Genomic DNA, 21614 nt, shown 5'->3' with positions numbered 1-21614 from the left:
AACAAAATTAATGCTCATTTCTATTTCAGTAATAGAACAATGGCTAAATAAATTATGGTGCATATATAAAATGTAATACAGAGTCATTAAAAATTATAATAAGCATTTTAAAGTATGAAAGTTGATCATTGTATAAAGTAAAATAAAAAAACTTCTCTATATGAAATTGTATCTCTGATGTTTTCTAGTTCTATAAAAGACATTATATTTGACATCATTCATTTATTCAACAAATACTTGTTAAATGCCTTCTATATGTTCAAGAGTGTGCTAAGTTCTGGGTATGCAACATAAACACACAGTCCCTGAGCTCATGGAGCTTACAGAATATTAGAGGATTCTGCTATAAAACAATGACACAAATCAATAATTACAAATCCAGTGATTGCTAGGATGCAAAATTAAATAGTATGGTAAAGAGAGGTTAATACCAGAACACAGTTTAGATTGGGAGGTCAAGGGACAGTGGCTTTTAAGCTGAGCCCCAGAGAGGTCACCCAGTGAATGGGTGGGGTGGGGAGAAACACTGCCAGCAGAGGAACCATACATGTAACAGGCCTGAAGTGGCAGAGTCAGGAGGCCTGTGACATTGGAGCGGATGGGTGGCAGTCCATAGGTAGGGGTCCAGATTGCCCCTTGGGTGCAGTGAAACAGGTGCCATGGACCTGGAGCTCAGTGCAGTCCAGTTAACACTTCTGGAAGATCACTCTGCTCACAGGCACAGAATACGTAGCGCTGAATTCTCTGTAAGAATAATAATGAGTAAATGAACAGGCTGTATTTGAGGGGCACATCAGGGGCTCATGTGAGCCACACCTGGTGCTATACCCAGATTCTGGGTAAGCCAGGCTCCCATCTGGGAAAAACAGAAACTCAGATATCTACAGACCATGAGGAGAGAATGGCATTTCCCACATTCTTATCCTTCTCCTTTACAGTCTCTCTTTGACCTTGACAGGGTGGAGCTCCGTAATCTCCTTATTCAACTCCTTTTTGAATGCCAGTGGAAACAGACTCCCCACCTCCCCGCCACTACTGCTGAAGTCTCATTTGAAAGTCAGGTGTTGGCTTGAACCAAATGAAGCCCCATCCCAAAATCTAGAACTGCAGTTTCCACAAACAAAGAAGTCAAAGGATGCAATGAAATATTAGTGATTGCCCTGGATTGGTCTGTACATACGGCAAATGCATGGGGACAAGTTCTCGCCAACTTGAGTTTATGCTGATTTCAAGTGATTCCTTATAGTGCTCTATGAAGACCATGGCAACTTTCTAAGCATCTGTCTTGCATTTCCCTAACAAGTTAATTAACACTTTTGTTACTCTGGCAGCTTTGGAGGGGAGGAGAGGAGGATGTGACAACCAATGCTGCCTCTGTTTAACCCTGCATTCACCTGTCCTGGGAACAAGGGAATACTTTAGCCTCACCAAGGCAGATATGTCTACATTGACCTCTTTGATTCTTTCTGCAGCTGGGGCACCCAAGGTGACTTCTCCACAACCCATGCACTGCCAGCTGTAAAGGTGAAGCTATTCACAGAGAGCACAGGTGTCCTGGCCTTGGAGGACAAGGAGCTTGGGCGGGTAAGCACTTCCCATCACAAGGGGAACTCCAGAGAGTGGATTTCCCCAGCTAGGTCTCCAGTGCACAGGACACCAACAGGCAGCATTGTCATGTGCTGAGAGGCTCAGTTTTGAACATTAAATCCTGGGCTCCACTCTAAATTAGCTGGGTGACCTTGAGCAAGTTCCTCAACCTCTCTGAGCCTCAGATTCTCTTATACAAAGCTGGGCTAACAAGTGTGTGCGCTACAGGAGATAGAGCAGGAGTTCTCAATACTATCAGACCCAAACATCCTTTAGGGTTAAGATTTGTAATGCCTTCTACTGTCTTAAAATGGAATTCTTAGATGATTTAACTGCCTACCCACCGGACTGTTAAAGTCAACGCAGTGACATAAGAGAGAAACAAAGGGAAGTAAGTTAATAGTAAAAAATCTTCAAAATGTAAATACTCAAAGGCCAAATGGAGTAGTGCTCTTTGCTTGCTCCCGTATGAAGAGTCACTGTGAAGGTGACAGCTACAGAATCCACTGTGGGGTGTGGAGTTGTGCAGCATGGGTGACTCCCAAGCCTGAGCATCAGTAAACTGATTTAATGAAATGGTGAAAAATACTTGGTAAAGTTTCCTTGATTTCTTGGAAATGTGCCAAAAAGGCTTTGATTTGAAATTGTAAGACGGGAGTTCGGATCTCCATGTAGTTCATTATAAACAGACTTTTCCCACCTCCACTAATATCCCATGGGAATATTCAAAAGTCAGATGCAGGAAGGTGCCTCACTAGGGAGCATCCTTGAAGGATGTTTAGCACCCCTGGCCCCATGCACTCAATGCCAACAGGGACCGACACCATTATTTTGTCAATTAAAATGTCATTAAAATTTCTGAGACACCCCTGAGAGGTGGTGGTACCAACTCCCTTGAGAACCACTGAGATAACAGTGAAGTTTCTCTTTGCATACGAACCATTGACTCCGCACCAGGAAGCCAGTAACATTTTCACAAGTTGATTTTGCCAGTGACCCCACCTGCTTATGGTAAAATCTGAATTCACTCATTTAATTTGGCTTCTGATAACCTCTTCACCCCCATCCACTGCCACGTTCCTCCCCGTCCCCAGCATCTTTGGCCAAATTTCAATCCCTCATATACGCCAAATTTTCTTCCCTCCTCAGGGGGCTTCATCTCTACCTGTTGTCCTCTCCCTACCTCCCAACCCTTCAAAAATCATAAATGCCTTCTCTGTATAAATACCACCTCCTTGGAGAGTCCTTTCCTGACAGCCCAGCCTCCTTCATTTGCTATCTCAGCTCCTCATTCACATATACTACTGAACTGATCACTGAGAAAGAAACAGAATTGACAGACATTCAGACTTCTGTCTGCCCCACTGGACCATAAAACCTCTACAGAAATAGAAACGTAAACTATTTTGTTCACTACCTTATACCCAGAGCCCAGAACACAGACTTTCAATAAATTTTATTTCATATTGGTTGAATGCGTAATCACTCCTGAAAGTGACATGATCTCAGCCAAGGCAATCTCTCTGAGCCTCTGATATACCATCTATAGCATAATGAGGGACCACCCCAAACAAGCACACGGGCACACACACCTCACAGTGCCAGCGAGAACTCATTTCCTGTGCTTCCTTTTTTTCTCTTCCTTTCTTTCCCGCATTTTCCCAATCTGGCTTTCCTCTACAGAATCAACCTGGAGTCATAGTACTACAGCATAGACCTTAGATGGAGATTAAATGAAAAGTAAATAAAGCTAATAGCAAAAGCAAAAAACAGTGTCCCTACCCAGAAAAGTGGGAGGAGAGGGGATGACAAAAGAAAAGAAAGGTTTAGCTGTTTTCTTTGAGAAACGATAGGTGCTCATTTCTGTCCCTAGGGAAAGAGAGACACACATAGAGTGGAGGAATTATCTTGCCTTTCATTTTTCTTCAAACTTCTTTTCCAGGAAGGCAGATGTTAAGAATTATGAGTCTCGGAGACCCTGTATATTAGTGTTAGAAAGAACCAGTGTAACTGACCAGCCCAGGATGCTCAACCTGGGTCCACAATGAGCCTCTGAAGACCCTGGATGCCCTGAATTTTTTTTTTTTTTTGAGACAGCCTAGTTCTGTTGCCCAAGCTTGCTGCAACCTCCACCTCCCTGGTTTAAGCGATTCTCCTGCCTTAGCCCCCTCCAGTAGCTGGGATTATAGGCATACACCACCACACCTGGCTAATTTTTATATTTTTAGTAGAGACAAGGTTTTACCATGTTGGCCAGGCTGGTCTCGAACTCCTGACCTCAAGTGATCCACCCACCTCCACTTCCCAAACTGCTGGGATTATAGGCCTAAACTACCGTACCCAGCCTGAAAATAGTTTACAAATGTGTATGTGTCTAGGCGTATATGCATTTTTCTGGACTAGCTACCAAAGCATTCACCAACTTCTCAAAGCCATTTCTACTCAGAAAATTTAAAGCCACTGGCATATTGAAATCCTTTGTTTTGTAGATGAGAAATCTTACTCCCATGGAATGTAGGAGACTCCTCCAGAGCCACCAAGCAGTCAGGGCCTATGTATGGGCCAGGCCACTGTCCCAAAGACTCTGCACAGCCCCTCAGCTCTCTCAAGACAACCCTGTTGAGGCAGCCACAGTCATCACCTCTCTTGTACTGAGGAGCATGCTAAGGCCCAGAGGGTTCCGTTACTTCAGGAACCGTGTTGTCTCATCTCCAGGGCTATCTGTACTACACGGTTGTCCCTACACAAAAATAAAACCCTGGGCTCTGCTTTGGTGGTGAAAGCCGTGGGCTTGCCACAGTTCCAAATGCACTCGTTTCATAATGATTCATTCTTTTCTTCAGGCCCCTCATACATTCCCCCAGATGCTAGTTTTCCACTCCTTTGTGCCAAAGAAACTGTCCGCCAGTTGCACGAAGGCTGGCCTGCCTGGCCCTTGTGCTGGCTGGATACCCTCTGCTGGCAGTATCTTCATAGGCAGCATCTAGGTGACCCAAGAGTACAGTGAAGTCACACTTGGACCTCATGGGAGAGTGCCTCTATGCTCTAATTCTTCCCACACTTAGCAGAGCCAGTTTAGAATCCTGGTCTTACATTTATTCATTCAACCATTTTTTGGTTTGTTTCTTTAGTGTTATCGTTTGTTTTTAATAATGTTTTTAGTTAAAAAAAATTAATGCACATTGTGAAAACAAGTTAAAATGGCTATATAGAGAAAAGTAATTATCTCTTCTATATCGCTCTAGTATATCTTCCAAGAGAAAAGTCTTGTTTTCAGTTTATGGTTATCCTTCCCCAAATATTCTCTGCATGTACAAGCATAGCATATATAAGCACATATGTGTATATTCCCCCTCTTTAAAAAATAAAAAGCACAATTGGAAGCTACTATATATGCACTTCTCTACATGGTGCCTGAAATCATTATATTTCGTGATTAATTCATATGACTCTAGACTGACCTGTCGTCTTTTTACATAGCTGCATTATATTCCATTATGTAGATGTATTTTATTTAACAAATCCTCTGTTGATGAATTTTTAGATTATTTCATCTTTGGCTATATAAACAATGCTTCAGTGAATAGCCTTGAATTTATTTTCTTTGTATATGTATGGATACCTATAGAATAAATTTCCAAAAAATATTTTGCTGACTGAAATTTGAAATTGGACAGATACTGCCAGATTGTCCCCTGAAGTGCATGCACCAATTGATCCTTCCACAAAAGGCGTAAAGAGTGCCTGTTTTCCTGCATCTTTCCCAACCCTGCAATATTATAGGATTCTAGGCCCACTGTGTCCAATCATTTGTGCTGTGCACAGAGCACAGCACAATGCCAGAAAGCATTAACCTCATAAAGCATGAGGAGCACAGACATAAAGCCAGAAAGTACTGTGATGCGGGAGGTGTTCTGTTAGGGGGGAAGAAAAAAACCACCTGGAAATGAAGCACTTAGCAAGAAGGCAGAATCCAGTCTGAGGGGCAGGGATTCCTTCCTGGGGGATGCAAGAGGTACCCAGAGAGATATAGGCAAGCCAGAGGGGGAGGATCTGCCAGGTAAAGGCCCAGGGTAAAGCCGTCCCCCAGCAGGCCCTGACTGTTTGCAGGCAACTAGGAGAAGCCACGGCTGGCTGGAGTGCAGCTACTTCAGGGGGTGGGTCCTTGTGGCCACATCAGCATCCCACTTCAAAGCACAGCACACATGGGCCTCGGCTGAATTGACAAAGTGCTTGATTAGCAGCCTGGAATGTCCAGATGAGGTGTCTGTTCTGCTTGGGACTCATGTGCGCCCAGAAGGACCCTCATAATTCAGCACCACTGACACATACAAATGAGTCGTCAGCCTGTCAGGGGCATGGCAGGGTGGGGACAAAGACAGAAAAGAATTGTGGTCACTTCATCTCTCCATCTACCCTGGAGAAGAGTTCTCCCCAGGAAGCAATTGCACAGGGGAAGAAGTCTTTGTGGTGCAGCCAGTAATGAGCTGTGGCCATTGCGTCACGAATGGACACCAAATTGCCAGTGGGAAGCATGCCCAGAATCCATATGGCAAAAGGCCTGTTAATGAGCTCCGGGTGCCCAGAGCACTGCTTCCTCTGTGATTTTGCCAAACAGGCAGGAGCAGACGGAAGCCCAGGGCCTTACTGCTGTTCTGGCCCTGGGTGGGGTATCTCTTACCAGCACCTCCCTTGCTGACTTCCCAGCATCATACCCTACCTCTCCTATGCCAAACCAGCCTCTGGATGGAGGGTCAGCTTCACTGAGATTGGCAGCTCCCTCAAAATGTCAGGTCTCAGGATGTGGCATATGATACAGGGTGACATGTAAGAACAGGCAGTTCCTGGAGAAAAGGGAGAGGTCTCCGCGACCCAGCAGTGCCCTGACTCACGCATTGACTCCCAGCATCGTCCTATGACATGTTGCAGTTCTCTGGTGCCAGTTAAGTGAATCTGTACATTTTTTGCTGGAGCTCTAACTTCATGAACCCTTACAAAATAAACAAGTGGCCTCAGAAGATAGCTGCACAGGATCTCTGATTTGAAGATAGTACTAGCAATGCAAGCCTGGCAAACAAGAAAAATGGTGGAGCCAACACCTGACCTACTGGCAGGCACTCTGTCACTCATATCATGAGATGAAAACAGTGCCAATGTAATCAGATGGGACAAGATGTCAGTTAAGACATGATGAAATTATTTAGAAGACTACTCGAACTATGGATTTATATATAACCAATGTCATTAACAATGTACCTTGCCCTAAATATATGTGATACCTTAAATATAGCTAATAGCACAGCCACCATAATTAGCAAGTTATTTAAAAATATAGATTTGTAAATACTTAGGCCATCTTTGATTTGTGTATATTTTATGATATATGTGATAGGGTAATATATTAATACAAAGTAAACTTATATAATATAAAATGTTAGCATACAGATACTGGGCTAATTGCTCAAAAACATTTGACTAAAATAGGACATAATCAAAAACGTTGACAGCCTCTGATCTGAAAAAATCAGGCATTTCTGTATTTCAATCATGTCATAAGACATTGGGAAGACTTGAAATGGTTAGCAAGAATGTATATTTCATCAGAGATGGGAATTTAATGAAGAAAAAGGGTCAGGCCCAGAAAGAGAAGGGCTGAGAAATCAGCATAAATGAAGCACATCTAAGTGGGTTGATTTTTCTTTTCTGCCATGGCCTCCTCCTCCTCCTCCTCTCTGCAGTCTTGTTCCACAGTCACACAGGAAGCCATGTGTGTCTACCCTTCAAGCATGGGCCAAGCTTGCATGACTAATGAAGCTGATATAGCATCCAGAAGGCCAGAGTATCCACCCCTGAGACCCTGAGTTCCCTCACGGCCACCTCCAGAGGTGAAAGAAGCCCAGGAAAGGGATCCACTGTCCCTGCACCTGCAGAAAATAAATACTTTGAAAACAGCCAAAGCAACGTGCAACAAACCAGGGCATGCTGCCATCACAGAAGCAAATCTTAGCAAGCCCAGCTTTTGTTGTGCCTATATTTAGTTCATGTTCCCTTAGTTTCAGGGATTTTCCAAATATTCCATTCCTCCCTAAATGCATGTTCCCCAGATCCCATGTGGCTCCTGAGAACTCTATGATCACAAGACAAAAAAGTAGATTTACTGAGTTACCCACTTCCTGTTTCACTCTCAGAATTCCAGACAACAAGAATGGATGTAGAAGACCCAAATCAAATTGCTCTTTCTGAACCACACTGGTGAAAGGCATTTCCTAAAAGCTGATCTGTCTTCAAGTCGTGTGTGCTTTCTTCCATGCCAGGGCAAAGTTGGACGTTGTGTGATAAGATATCCAGGCCAGGTGAAATCGAGTTGAAATGTGTCTCTAAGCAAGTCCCTTTCCTTCCCTGAGTCTCACATTTCTCATCCATCTAATAAGGTTTCTTCCATTTTCCCCTGGGGTTCTTGAGGAATTTCTCCTCTTAAAAAGCGAAAGAAATCCTAAATAATGGAGAAAAAGAGTGGACTAAAAGGACCCTCTAATGTATAAGCATATTTCTTCCTTTTATACATCCATCTTCTTAGGCAAAGATGCAGAGAATAATGGGTGGACAACGTTCTCCATTCTGGGTTTGTTTAGTACTTCTGAAGATCAGAAAAGTCAAAGCAGAATCACGGAAATCATGATTTTCGTCACAGAATCATTACAGAAACACAGAAGTCTTTACTTTTGCAAAATTAGCCAGGAAGAGAAGGAAGGAGCAAAAGAATGTGTTTCTGTCCCCAGGCAGTGGGAACTGTTCGAGCCAGTCTACTACTCAGAATCAAAGTTTCAAATCTATAAAAACATAATGGTGCTTCTATTTTCTAGCTGCTTGTCCTTTTTCTCCTGCAGGTTATTCTCCATCCCACCCCAAACAGCCCCAAACAGTCAGAGTGGCACAAAATGACAGTCTCCAAAAACTGCCCTGACCAAGATCTCAAAATCAAACTTGCTGTACGAATGGATAAGCCTCAAAACATGAAGCATTCTGGGTAAGTGTTTCTTCCCCAAGTGGCAGTTTTGGACACACGTCTGTTCATTTCAAACACAAGACCTTCAGAGAACCATGCAGAAGGAAATACAAAGGGTTGGTGAAAAGGTTTTAAAGTGTTTTGACTTTGATATTTACAGTAATCTTCCTCAATTCTTATGATTATTGTATTTGCATTCTTGCTGTCAAGATAGAAAAATGTCCTTCTCTTTCTCTAATAGGGTTTCTAGGACAATTCAAAACTTTCTTAGTGGCATGCTAGGTGATTTTAGTCTGGGAAGGTCTTGTAGGCTCCACATACCTTGTCAGAGGCATCCAGATCATTTAAACTCTGCAAATCACTCACCTGCACCTCAATCAGCAACCACATCTTTCAGGTGTGAACAGCAGGCAGAAGTCCCCTTCAATCAAGTCACATTTAATATATCTTAGTGCAGCATTTAAATGAATGAGAAAAAATAGAAAATTTGTGATTATCTTTATTTTCTTAAAGTCTAAAAAAAAATGACCAATTAAGTTCAAGTAGAGCAAAAAGAATAAGATGTCATTTTTTTTTTTTTTTTTACAAATAAAACCAATGATTTTTCTAGAAGATGTTTGTTAGTGACTGAGTAAATGCTAAGCCATGACCTATTAAACTAAATCACATGGATCCCATTATCCCAGAAATCATGGTAATCTTGTAACTCTGAAAAGGGAAAGTTGAACTAGTTGAAGGGAATGGGGTGTTTGGCGGATGTTCTGTAGGTACCCCCTGCCAACTGGCTATCATTCTGCTTAGCCCCTCTGGGCCCTAAAGGGGTCTCGTTAATTCTTTTTTGGGCATATGGTCTATTGACGATAAGGCTTGAAGTGCTGCAAATGCCATTAAAATGAGGGTTTCGCCAGGCATGGTGGCTCACATCTGTAAGCCCAATGTTTTGGGTGGCCAAACAGGGCGGATCACCTGAGGTCAGGAGTTCCAGACCAGCCTTGCCAACATGATGAAACCCTGTCTCTACTAAAAATACACAAAAAAAAAAATAGCTGAGCATGGTGATACATGCCTGTAATCTCAGCTATGCAGGAGGTTGAGGCAGGAGAATTGCTTCAAGAGGTGGAGGTTGCAGTGAGCCAAGATTGCGCCATTGCACTCAAGCCTCAGCAACAGAGTGAGACTCCATCTCTAAATAAATAAATATTAATGAGGGTTGGTTACATGTCTTGGAGGTTTGGGGAATTCAGAAACCCTATTTCGGGACCTAGCCATGATTAAGACAGATTTAAACAGAAGCCCCATGAAGTCCAGGAGGGCATGACCAGGACAGGAATTTTGAACATACCAGTGGATGAGCAGACTACAGCAGCATGCGGTCTGAGAGTAAAGAACAGGAGCCTAGCCGTGGTGCCTCGGAGTTCTAGGAAGAAAAGAAAACCCAAGTTTCTAGAGAATAGAGAGCAACCAGTCAGGGCACCAGAGAGGTTCAGGTATGAAGGGTTCCAGAGGAAGCAAAGATCACCTGTGAACTGGAGACCAGTTACTCAACCCAGCCTTTGATTTGGATTCAGAGAATTTGCTTTGCATTGTCTTGAGGCCAAATTATTCCAAGCCTCAGATGGGATTATGGCAAAGTTCTTCTGCCTGGGGTGTGAAAAGGCCATGGGAGCATGTGCAGTCCCCTAAGTATACACTCAGTCCTTTGTCAAGTGTCCAGGATGAAGTACAACCATGTTTTCTTTGATTAAATTAGAATGCCATGAAACATTGCTGAGGTCCATCTTTCTTCCTTCTCATTATGCTCCTGGCATATGTTCTGACAATATTCATGGAATTTCTCCCTAATATCTCTTTCCCCTCTGTGATGAACATCCTAGTTTCAAGACAAAGAGGTTGATAATTCAATTAGGTTTCTGTAGTATACAAGAAAAGATCTGTACCTTTAGTAAAACCCTACCTCATAGACACCCAGTAAATATTTGCTAAAGGAACCAGCACATGAGTGAGCATAACAGACGTGGAAAGAGAGAGAGAGAGAAACAAAGAGGAAAGGGCAGATCAAAGAGAGAAAGCAGAGAACAGAATATGAATGACCGTATCTGTCCTCTAAACTGCTATTTTTTAACTTCCTTTAAAAAAACGATCAGTGCCTCAGCCCACATTCGAGTTCCCTTTGAAGCACTGTACTAGGAGTTTTACTCTGTCATTTATTCTCCACAGCAACCACTTTTCACAGGTATTATTTTCCCTATTGGATGAATTCCCATTTTCCACATTCTCTTCACTCACTCTGCTGGAAACTGAACTAACTGATTTGGACTGGGTAATTTTTGTGTTGATTTGTTTGTAAAGTTATTAACATATTTCAGGCTACCTTGACCCTACAGATGACAGAAGAAATATGTAGCTCACTTCTGACAGGTTCCATACCTATTTCATATTGCTAGACTGCCATTTTAAAGTTTCCCCTGCCAGGAAATATATCAAGAGAGCTTAAAATAGCTCTGAAAAGTGAACGGTGGCTGCCTTAATAACACCATCAGACCCAGTGTGGCCTAAATCAGGGGTGAGCAACCTTAGTTGCCTAAGGGACTTTTCAGGAAAAGTAAAAATGTTTATGGACTACATTTTTTTTCCATGAAAATAATTTTACTGAGCCCAGTTGTATAAAGGAGGACAGAAATGGGAGAGCTATGTCACAGCTTAGAAAATGGGAGAGAAAAAGCAAAAAAAAATATTATTGTTTGTGAGACAGGGTGTGGCTCTCTTACCCAGACTGGAGTGCAGCAGCACGATCTGATCTCACTGCAGTCTCTGCCTCCCAGGCTCACGCCCTCCTCCCAAGTAGCTGGGACCACAGGTGCACATTCACCACACCCAGTTAATTTTCGTGTTTTCGGTAGAGATGGAGTTTTGCCATGTTGACCAGGCTGGTCTCAAGTTCCTGGACTCAAACAATCTGCCTCCCTTGGCTTCCCAAAGCTCTGGGATTACACGCATGAGCCACCATGCCCAGCCAAGAAAGGAATTTTTAAGAAGCATAGCTGAGGTCATAAATTGTTTCCACGTTAAGGTTGTTTGAAACATAAAAGGAACATCAGAATCACTGGGAATTATGACTGTTGGCATGCACTGTGGTTCTTTAAATGAGCCACTGGGCCATTCACAATAACTTTATTGAATGGAAATGTATCAATGGGAAAAATCAACACTGCTTCTTGACCTTAAAATGTTAGTATCTGGGCATATTTGAGAATTAGCAACTCCTAGGTGGCTTTCTAATTTTCATCTTTTATTATCCGTGTGGTGTTTTCATGTTCAGGAAATGCATTCACATCCGCTCTCTGATTTTATCAGTGAAACTGCCTCACAAGGATTAGGTATTATCATTCTCCCATCTTAATAAGTGATCCTCCCTTCACCCAGATACCCAGACCAAAAACCTTGAGGTAATCATTGACATTTTTCCTTCTCATCTACAATCAAATATTGTTTTTCTTTTTGAGACAGAGTCTTGCTCTGTCACCCACAGTGGAGTGTAAAGGTGCAATCCTAGCTCACTGCAGCCTTGACCTCCTGGGCTCAAGCAGTCCTCCCACCTCAGCCCCCAAGTACCACCACGCCCAGCTAAGTTTTTTTTAATTGCAGAGATGGGATCCCACTATGTTGCCCTGGCTGGTCGTGAGCTCTTGGCCTCAAGCAATCCTCCCACCTCAGCCTCTCAAAGGGCTGGGATTATAGGCATGAGCCACCACACCTGGCCATCATCAAATTCTTTTCACTCCATCTTCAAGATAAATCTAGAATTTGACCCCTCACCCCTGCCTTCATCTCACCATTGGCCTCCAAGCCTCTATGGCTGCTCCCCTTCACTTGCTACTCCTGCCTCGTAAGCAGTCCCCTGCTTCCGCCCCTGCCTCCCAGTAGTCTATTTCCTACCGTGAAGCAAGGGGAATTAAAAACACACACACACACACACACACACACACGCACACACAAGTCAGATCTTGCCACTCGAATGCAGGAAAACCTCCAGTGATTCCCCATCTCATTCAGAGTGAAAGCCTATGTTGTTACCATGACTACAAGGCCCTACCTTCCTGGTCTTGATCACTGCGCCAGCCACACTGGGCTCCTTGCTCTTCCTCCCAGGCACCAAGTCCACTCCCATTTCAGGGCCTTTGTCCCAGCTGTTTCCCCTCTCTTTCACCCAGATCTCCACTGTTTCTAGACCTTATCAGAAAGCCTTACCTGGCCCACCTGTGTCCTCCCTCCCTCTCTTACTCTGTTCTGTTTTCACCAGAGTTCTTATCATTATCATATATATCATATACTTCTTTATTTATTATTTTGTCATCTGTCTTCCCCACTAGACTGAGTTGCTTGTCAGAAAGGACATTTGCCTCCTTTTTTCACAGAACCTTCATACAGAGACTGACATGTAGCAAAAGTCCAGTGAATTATTTATTGTTTAGATGAATAAGTGAATAAATGAACCCCCATTTACTCTTAGAGAAATTGGAGCTTAAAGTAGTTAAAAGACTTGCCCAAGTCAGAGTAAGCATTACAGCTAGGTCCAGAGTTTTTCCTTTCAATCCAACCTTAACTGAAGACCTGAAGCTTGACCAAAATAGCTCCTCGTGGCTCCATATTTAATTCCTTCAATGAACCATAGTCCACCAACCAGGAGTAATTTGCAGCAATTCTGATATTCCTTTTATATTTTAACAAACTTCAAAAGGGATATAGTTTGTAACACTCAGCTATCTTCTTAAAATCTCTTTTCCCCTTCCATTTCTGTAGCTGTGCCACTGCTCTAGACCTCTTGCTTTTCAAAATCATTACACTTCTCTCATCATAGGTCTCCAAGACACCACTTTCTTTGGTACAGACTCTAAAACCAGGCTACTGGGCTAGACTAATCATATATCTTTAGTGTTTCACTTTATTTCTCTTGTTGACTTCTTATCTACAAATATCAATTAGATCAAGTCAGTTTACAGTGTTGTTCAAATAATCTATACCCTTACTTATTTCCTGTCATTTATTTAGAGAAAGCTCTCAGTCTCTTACTACAGTTTTAAATTTGTTTCTCCTGGTAGTTCTGTTTTTGCTTTATATATTTTGAAGCTTTGTTATCAGATGCAGAAACATTTAAGATTGTTATATCTTCTTGATTGACTTATTCCTTTATCATTAGGAAATAATCTTCTTTATCCCCAGCAATATTCTTTGCCGGAAATTTACCTTGTATGACAGTAATATAGCCTCTCCAGCTTTTTTTTTTTTTTAAGTATTAGCATGGCAAATCTTTTTTTCTATCTTTTTATTTTTAACCTATTGTGTCTTCGTGAAGTGCATTTCTTATAGGCAGCATAGAATGAGGTCTAACTTTTTAACTCAAATCTGAAGATCTCTGCCTTTTAGTTGAGATATTTAGCCTATTTACATTTAATGTGATTATTGATAGGTTTAAACTTATCATTTTGTTATTTGTCATCCTTGCTTTTTATTTTCTGTTTGTCCCATCCGATCTTTGTTCCCCTTTTCCTGTTTTTCTGCCTTCTTTGGAATTAGCTGAATATCTTTATGATTCTACTTTGTCTTCTTTATTATATTATTATCCCTAAATGCCAATTAGATCAAATTGCCTAGAATGCAATTCTTGCCACAACCACTTACTAGCTGTAGGCAAGTTGCTTAACTTCTCTGTACTTCGTTTTGCTCAATGTAAAACAGAAATAACAACAGCGTTTTTCTTGTAGGGTTGTTGTGAGGACTAAATGAGCTAATACATGTACAGCATTTAGAACAAGGTCTGATATATGGTAATAGCTACAGCTATAAAAGAGTTGTTAGTAGTTGTGGTTGTAATCATCATTGTTATTTGCTTTCATCTATTCTTTGGACTTCTCCCCAGCCCATGCTGCTTCTTGCTGGGCTGCTGCAAGGTGGCTGAGGTACCTGGAGTCTCCCTGCTCTCCACCTTCTCCTTCACTACCCAAGGAGAGGACAAAAGCATCCCTGAGTAATCATGGTTCTTGCCTCACTACAACTTCTATTCTTACAAGAAGTTCTAATGAAGAATTTCTAACAAGGAGGAATAAGTTCAAGAGAATATGTAGAATATGGTGACTACGATTAATAACAATATATTGTGTACTTGAAAATTACAAGGGAGTAGATACTTAAACAGAGCTATGTTACTAATTTACATTAACTTCACAGATACCACATGAGAGAAGACTGTCCCATTTTTTTTATTCAAATGAAAAATTACAAGCATTGCCATGGGTGCTACCCTGCCAAGTAGTCCCAGGGCAGAGGGACACTGAGGCCAGGGGAAGATCTTCCATGATTCAGCAGTTTTGGGGGATTCCTGGAACTTTAGTTGAACACAATTAATCTTCATCTTCTTTTTTTAATCCTTTGTAGCTCATCACTCTGGCCTCTCATATAACTAAAATGTCCCCAGTGAATAACAGGAATGTCAGTGACCCAGTAGCAAGGATTTTACAAAAATGTCATAAGAGAGGATACATTCAAATCATGATGCAAAATATGGCCCGGAGCTCCAAACCCAGACATGTGTGTCTAACTTTCCTTTCCAACAGATGTGTACCCAAAAGTTGAATGTGAATTCAAATAAAGAATCCAAAGAGAAGCCCTTTGCAAAGTCAGTAATTACTTACTCTTTCTACTAGGATGGCTTTTTTTTTTTTTTTTTTTTTGAGATGGAGTCTCACTCCATCACTCAGATTGGAGTGCAGTGGCGTGATCTCAGCTCACTGCAACCTCCACCTCCCCCAACTCCCAAGTTAAGTGATTCTCAACCTCAGCCTCCTGAGTAGCTGGGACTACAGATGCACACCACCATGCCCAGCTAATTTTTTTTTAGTGGAGATGGGGTTTTACCATGTTGGCCAGGCTGGTCTCAATATCCTAATCTCAAGTGATCTGTCCACTTCAGCCTCCCAAAGTTCTAGTAGTACAGGTGTGAGCCACCGTGAGGACTGCTGTTTTTACTAGTACAAATAGTAGCACACACAACAACAACAATAATACTTATCCAGCCCTTACCATGTGCCAGTGAGTATGCTAAGCACTTGACATATATCACCCCATGAGTTCTCACAAGAACTCTATGAAGTAGCTGTTATGTTATCCCCACTTCACAGCTAAGGAGACTGAGGCACAGGGTAGCTAAGCCAAAGGAAAGTTTATGACAGAGCCAAAATTCACATTTAGGTGTCTCTCCTTTAGTCTGAGATATAATCACTGGCCTAAACTTCCACTCACTACATTAGAATACTGCTTTATCTATTGGTAAATTCAGATTTCCACACATCCGGACAGCCTGAAGACAGAGTTGAGGGCCATGAATGCCCACACGAATAGATCTGCCTGTAGTGTGAGGAGCTAGAAGGGAAGCCACCTGTATGTCTGCAATAACAGAACTTCCATCTGCTCCAGGTACTGTGCATCCTATTTAATGAGCATGTTTTAACCCAAGAAAACGCAGAGCCGGAGCTGACTAGACAGAAACAGTACATCTCAGCCCTCAGTTTTTCTTAGTTTTGACACCTTCTGGTATGTGCCAAATTAGCAATAAATTCTGAGGAAAACCTCAGAGGGAAAGCCCCTCCCTCAAGCAGACTTTCTGTAGGAAAATTGTTACTTTTTCCCTGATCCCACCAGCTTTCCCATTCAGAAGCCTTTAACCAGAAATCCCCTCTGTTCAATTAGAATCATGACTCATGTTCTGACTTCAAAAAAGAAACCAAAGTTTCTCATCTAGAAGGGAGGTGGAAGAGTGTGAAAAGGAAGCTTTAGAGTCAGACTGTTCTGAGTTTAATTTCTGGCTGTGTGCTTCATCAGCTGTGGAACCTGGGAAAGTTACTTAAACTTTATCAGCCTCAGGTCCCTCAATTATAAAGCAGGAATAATAGTATGATGATATAGCTAATAGTAAGTGTTTACTTTAAGCCAGCTATTGTTCTAAGCACTTTATATTTCTACTTTAATCCTTGAGGTTTAAAGCACTTTCTATTTCTACACAGCCCTTGAGGTAGGTACCCTTATTATTATCCCCATTGTATAGATGAGAAAACTGAGGTAGAGATGACTCTAGAAATTTATTTGCCCAAGGTTGCACATGAATCTAGGCAACATAACTCCAGATTTAAGCTCTTAACTCCTCCAAAAGAGTGTAATAAACTCACGCAAAGTGGCAGGCATAGCACAGAAAACTTGTAACACTTCACTAAGCAGTAGCTATGATTTTTATTATGAAGGGAAAGTTAATGATTCAGTATGGATTACACTCTATGGGTTCTAATGAACTTCTTTTCCTGCTTTTATTTTCTTGTATTATGATTATATACACAATAGATGTTGTAGCTGTATTCATTGTTGCAAGTCTCTGCCAAATGGGTAGTAGCTGCCAGATGGAATGCCAGAAAAGTGTGAGGCGGTTACAGTCTTGCTAGTCATTACTTAAAAACCACAGAATTTCTTGCCCACTTCCTGAATTTTACCTTTTACATCATCTACTTCCCTATGCAAGTAAGTCCAAGGAGATTTCCTTTCACATATTTAAGTTTGTGATTACTGATAAAATGATACATTTTCCTCTGCCCATGGAGAGATTCTGTGATAAAGCTGACATTTGTTGTACATCTACTTCCTGACATGCCTCAAGCTCGTACTTCACAAGCACTGTCTCATTTAATCCTCACAACAGCCCTGTGAGTGAGGAACCATAACTGACCTGTCTTAGAGAACACCAAGAGGTTAAGAATCTTGACCAACATCTCATAGTAGCTGGTAGAACTAGAACCGGTATATTATACTCTTAACTGTTACAAGCCAATAATCTCTCTCCTTAGCCCTGGCTGAACCTCCCTTTTATTTCTATTTCTGCCATGAATACATTAATATATCATTGTAAGCACTGACCAGGACAGTTAGATGATTTATGTAACCCCAGAACTCTTTGCACTGGCCTCAGCAGCAGCACAGGGCTGATAAACTTATCAGTCATCAAGTCAATGCTTCCTGCATCAGCTTTGGTCCAGCCATCACCTCTCTTGCCTGAACCCCTGTAACCAGCTCCTCACTGATCTCTCTACTTTCTCTCTTGCCCCTTCTTCCTACAGTGTATTCTCTACCCCGCAGCCAGTGCGATCTTCTCACATGGAAATATGATTGTGTCACCACTCCCCTACTCTTAAAACCCTACCATAGTTTCTCATTCCTATTTAGCATGAGCATATTGGTAATCTGATTTACCCATTTAAGAGGTCAGTCTAGCTGCTGTGGGATGAATGGAGCATAGAGACGAGAAGGAAAGTGGGGAGGCAAGTTAGCAGATTCCTGTCATGGTGCAGGTGGTGGTGATGGTGACTTGACTGGAGAGTTGCAGTGGGGATGGAATGAAGTGGGACATATTTGGGAAGGAATGCTGTGGGTAACACCGCCGGGGCACCAAGGAAGGAGAACTGTGCAGACCCCAGGCACAATTAGTGCCTGAAGTATAGCTCACTGCTTACTTATATCTAGCTTATATATGTAATCATACCTAGTCCCATATAATCTTTCTATATAATCATATAATAACTTACTGTTTACTATATCTAGCTTATATATATAATCATACTTAGTTCTATATAATCTTTTTATATAATCATATAACTTACTGTTTACTATATCTAGCTTATATATAAAATCATACTTAATCCCATATAATATTTTTATATAATCATATAATAACTGTTTACATCTAGCTTATATATATAATCATACTTAGTCCCATATAATTTTTATATAATCATATAATAACTTACTGTTTACTATATCTAGCTTATATGTATAATCATACTTAGTTCTATATAATCTTTTTATATAATCATATAATAACTTACTGTTTACTATATCTAGCTTATATATATAATCATACATAGTCCCATATAATCTTTCTATATAATCATATAACTTATTGCTTACTATATCTAGCTTATATATATAATCATACTTAGTTCCATATAATCTTTCTGTATAATCATATAGGTATTGTAGTCAGAGCTGTACTGACACATGTAGTGCTGATTTATAGAATCCTTCTATATAACCATATAGTGGTTTGTAGTAGGAGGAATGCCTAGAGCGGTCACAGAACAGAAGCAGTACATGGGAAAACAGCCAGACCAGGACAAGAACAAAAGATCCAGGCGGTGGCACCCCTGCCTGAAAGGGCATACGCTGTATGGCAGCCTTGGAGCAAGAGTCTCTCCTCCTGATAAAGAAGTTGTAGTACCTTTCATCAAGTTCCTGTGGAAAGTAGGCCTCAGGCCTGAGATCCCTCAAATAACTGAGGGAGAAGAACCCCTCTGGTGTGACCAGTCATGGCGGCTGTACACCCTGTCAGTCTTTTCTGGCTTCTGTGCTAGCTCAAATCATCCTCCCATAAATATCTTAATAGAAGAGCACAAGTCTGTCAGCTCCCACTGAATTGGCTTATGGTATCTTTCTAATAGAAACCCTTTGAAGTCTCCAGCCCCCTCACTTGTGATAGGAATTCAGAAAGAACAACATGATTCTGTGATAGGTATTTAGAAAGCAGAATCGGGGCTCCTTCCCTCCAGAAACTCACAGTAGGAGCAATAAATATCACAACAAATAAATTAAAGCTGTGTGATAGTTGTAACAGCAGAATTACCTACAAGGCCTAGGAGGTGATGATATCAAAGTAAGGGTTTAAACTGAGGGAGAATATGAGTTTTCTCACGAGGAGCAGGGAGAAGGCATCCCAGGCAGCATCAGTTGTACCAAGTTACAGAGGTATGAAACTTTATGGTGTGGTCAGGAATTCCAGATACACAATGTAGATAATACAATGTGCAGAAGCCAAGTCAGGGGGGTAAGCAGGAACAGAAAATGAAACGTTTTTTAGGCCAGGTCAAGATGCTGGACTTTGTCCCTATAGGCTAAGGTTTTCCCAAGTGTATTCATGCCACTGATAGTACACAAGATAATTTTAACAATATACAGATGAGCATGGATCAAATACAGTCGGCCTTCCCTATCCACAGGTTCTGCACCTGAGAAATCAACCAACCATAGATGGAAAATATTTTGGGAAAAAAAATGAAAAATAAAAAATACCTTAATAAAAAATAATACAAATAATACAGTAGAGCAACTAGTTACATGGTATTTACATTGTACTAAGTATAGTAAGTACTCTAGAGATGTACTTATAGATTTAAAGTATATGGGAGGGGCCTGGTGTGGTGGCTTACACCTGTAATCCTAGCACTTCAGGAGGTCAAGACAGGCAAATTACCTGAGGTCAAGAGTTCAAGACCAGCCTAGCCAACATGGTGAAACCCCATCTCTACTCAAAATACAAAATTAGCTGGGCATGATGGTGTGTGTCTGTAATCCCAGCTACTCAGGTGACTGAGGCAGGAGAATCGCTTAAACCCAGGAGGCAGAGGTTGCAGTGAGCCAAGATTGTGCCATTGCACTGCAGCCTGGGTGATGGAGCCAGACTCCATCTCAAAAGAAGAAAAAAATTCAAAAAAATAAAGCATATGGGAGGATTTGCTTTGGTTATATGCAAATACTACACCATTTTTTATAAGAGCATCTGTAGATTTTGGTGTCTGCAGGGGTCCCGGAACCAATTCCCTATAGATACTGAGGGACAACTGTAATCATTTATGTATTTTAATGTGTGCTACATAAGTATAATTAGTATATCAAGCCTATAATATAGTTTCGTTTTCAAAATAAATTTATCCATGTTAACTAAGTTAATTTAAAGAAAAATAATCAAGTAAATCATAGAATAGATGAACAGATATAGGACCAATCATGAAAATGAAATGTAAGAAGCCAAAGTTTGAGGCACCTTTCATATAAATGGTAGGGAGAGGGGGCAGGCACTGAAGGAATTTTAGCATGGAAAAGGCATGATGAGATTTGCAGGTGGTAAGCTCTGTCTCATTTCCAGGAATAGGATGAAAATCATTCTCATGTCCCTGAAACCAATTAAGAGGTTCCTCTATAATTGTCCATGGAAGCAAAAATTGTGGGTGGGGACTGAAATAGTGGAAGTGGGAAGAGGGAAGACGAAGCCGTGAGGAACTCCCCAGGAGGTAAAAATTCAGCTGCACTTGGCGACTGAGGAATAAGGATGAGGAAACAGAAGGACCCAGGATGACTCCTGGGTTTCTGGCTTGAAGGTCTGAGTAGATTCTGGCTGCCAGCCACTCTTGGGAGCCCCTGAAACTTGTCAGGCAGTAAAAATTTTAATTAGGTGCATTCTTCATTATGTTCCAAAGCAGAAACTCTGTCTGAATTGAGGTGAAGTGAGAATTTGGAAGTTGTCCAGTAAGTGTTGATGACAGTAAACAGGTAAAGCCAGTTTTAGAACTCAGAATTTGAATGTATTTGAGTATGACCAGAGCTCCCGTTTCTTAGTTGGATACAGCCTGAAAAATGCCAGCCTCAATTCCTAGATCAATGCCAGTTCAATGTGTAACAATCCACAAAGTAGATAGGAAAACATGTGAATCAATTAGTAATATTGATCTTAACATATCCAGACAGTTCTGAGCTCTGCCTCTGTAGTTCTTGACACTGCTTCTTATTTTATTTTTCTGTAAAAAAAAATAATTTCTTTCAACAAAAGAGCTTTTAGAGAAGAAGGAAGGAAGTGGGTGGGGGAGAACTTCCTATGTTGACTTGGAACTTCCTCACTCTAATACACCTGCATTCCTCCCTGTAATACACCTGAAATACAGCAAAAGAAAACAAGGGAAGGCTTTCCTGAATGAAATGTGACAAGAAGTAAAAGAGTTGTGAAATTTACCACTCTTTTTTCTTTCCTGTGCAATGTCTTTCAGGAGTTCCCCTACCTAAAAGATTTTTAGCATACACAAATTAAGTTGCAGGGTAACATTTTCCAAGGTGCTTTCTGGAATCAGTCAAGGAGTGTAAGTCTCACAATGGGCCTCAA

General features: G+C 41.4%; 1 protein-coding gene across 41 annotated transcripts in view; it reads left to right on the top strand.

Annotated features, from left to right (window-relative positions):
- CADPS (calcium dependent secretion activator) overlaps nt 1-21614 on the top strand; it is a 471326-nt gene that overhangs the window by 276314 nt on the left and 173398 nt on the right. For all 41 annotated transcript variants that reach the window (XM_032290346.1, XM_032290356.1, XM_032290353.1 and 38 more), the window contains exons 7-8: nt 1473-1584; nt 8475-8614. In XM_032290346.1, the coding sequence (XP_032146237.1) occupies nt 1473-1584; nt 8475-8614 (252 nt within the window). The remainder of the gene's footprint in view (nt 1-1472; nt 1585-8474; nt 8615-21614) is intronic.

The sequence above is a fragment of the Sapajus apella genome, unplaced genomic scaffold (assembly GCF_009761245.1).
Source record: "Sapajus apella isolate SASKATOON/1434 unplaced genomic scaffold, GSC_monkey_1.0 scaffold23, whole genome shotgun sequence".
NCBI classification, from domain to species: Eukaryota; Metazoa; Chordata; class Mammalia; order Primates; family Cebidae; genus Sapajus; species Sapajus apella.
The sequence above is the reverse complement of the archived record's forward strand: the minus strand, read 5'-3'. Positions and strand labels throughout refer to the sequence as shown.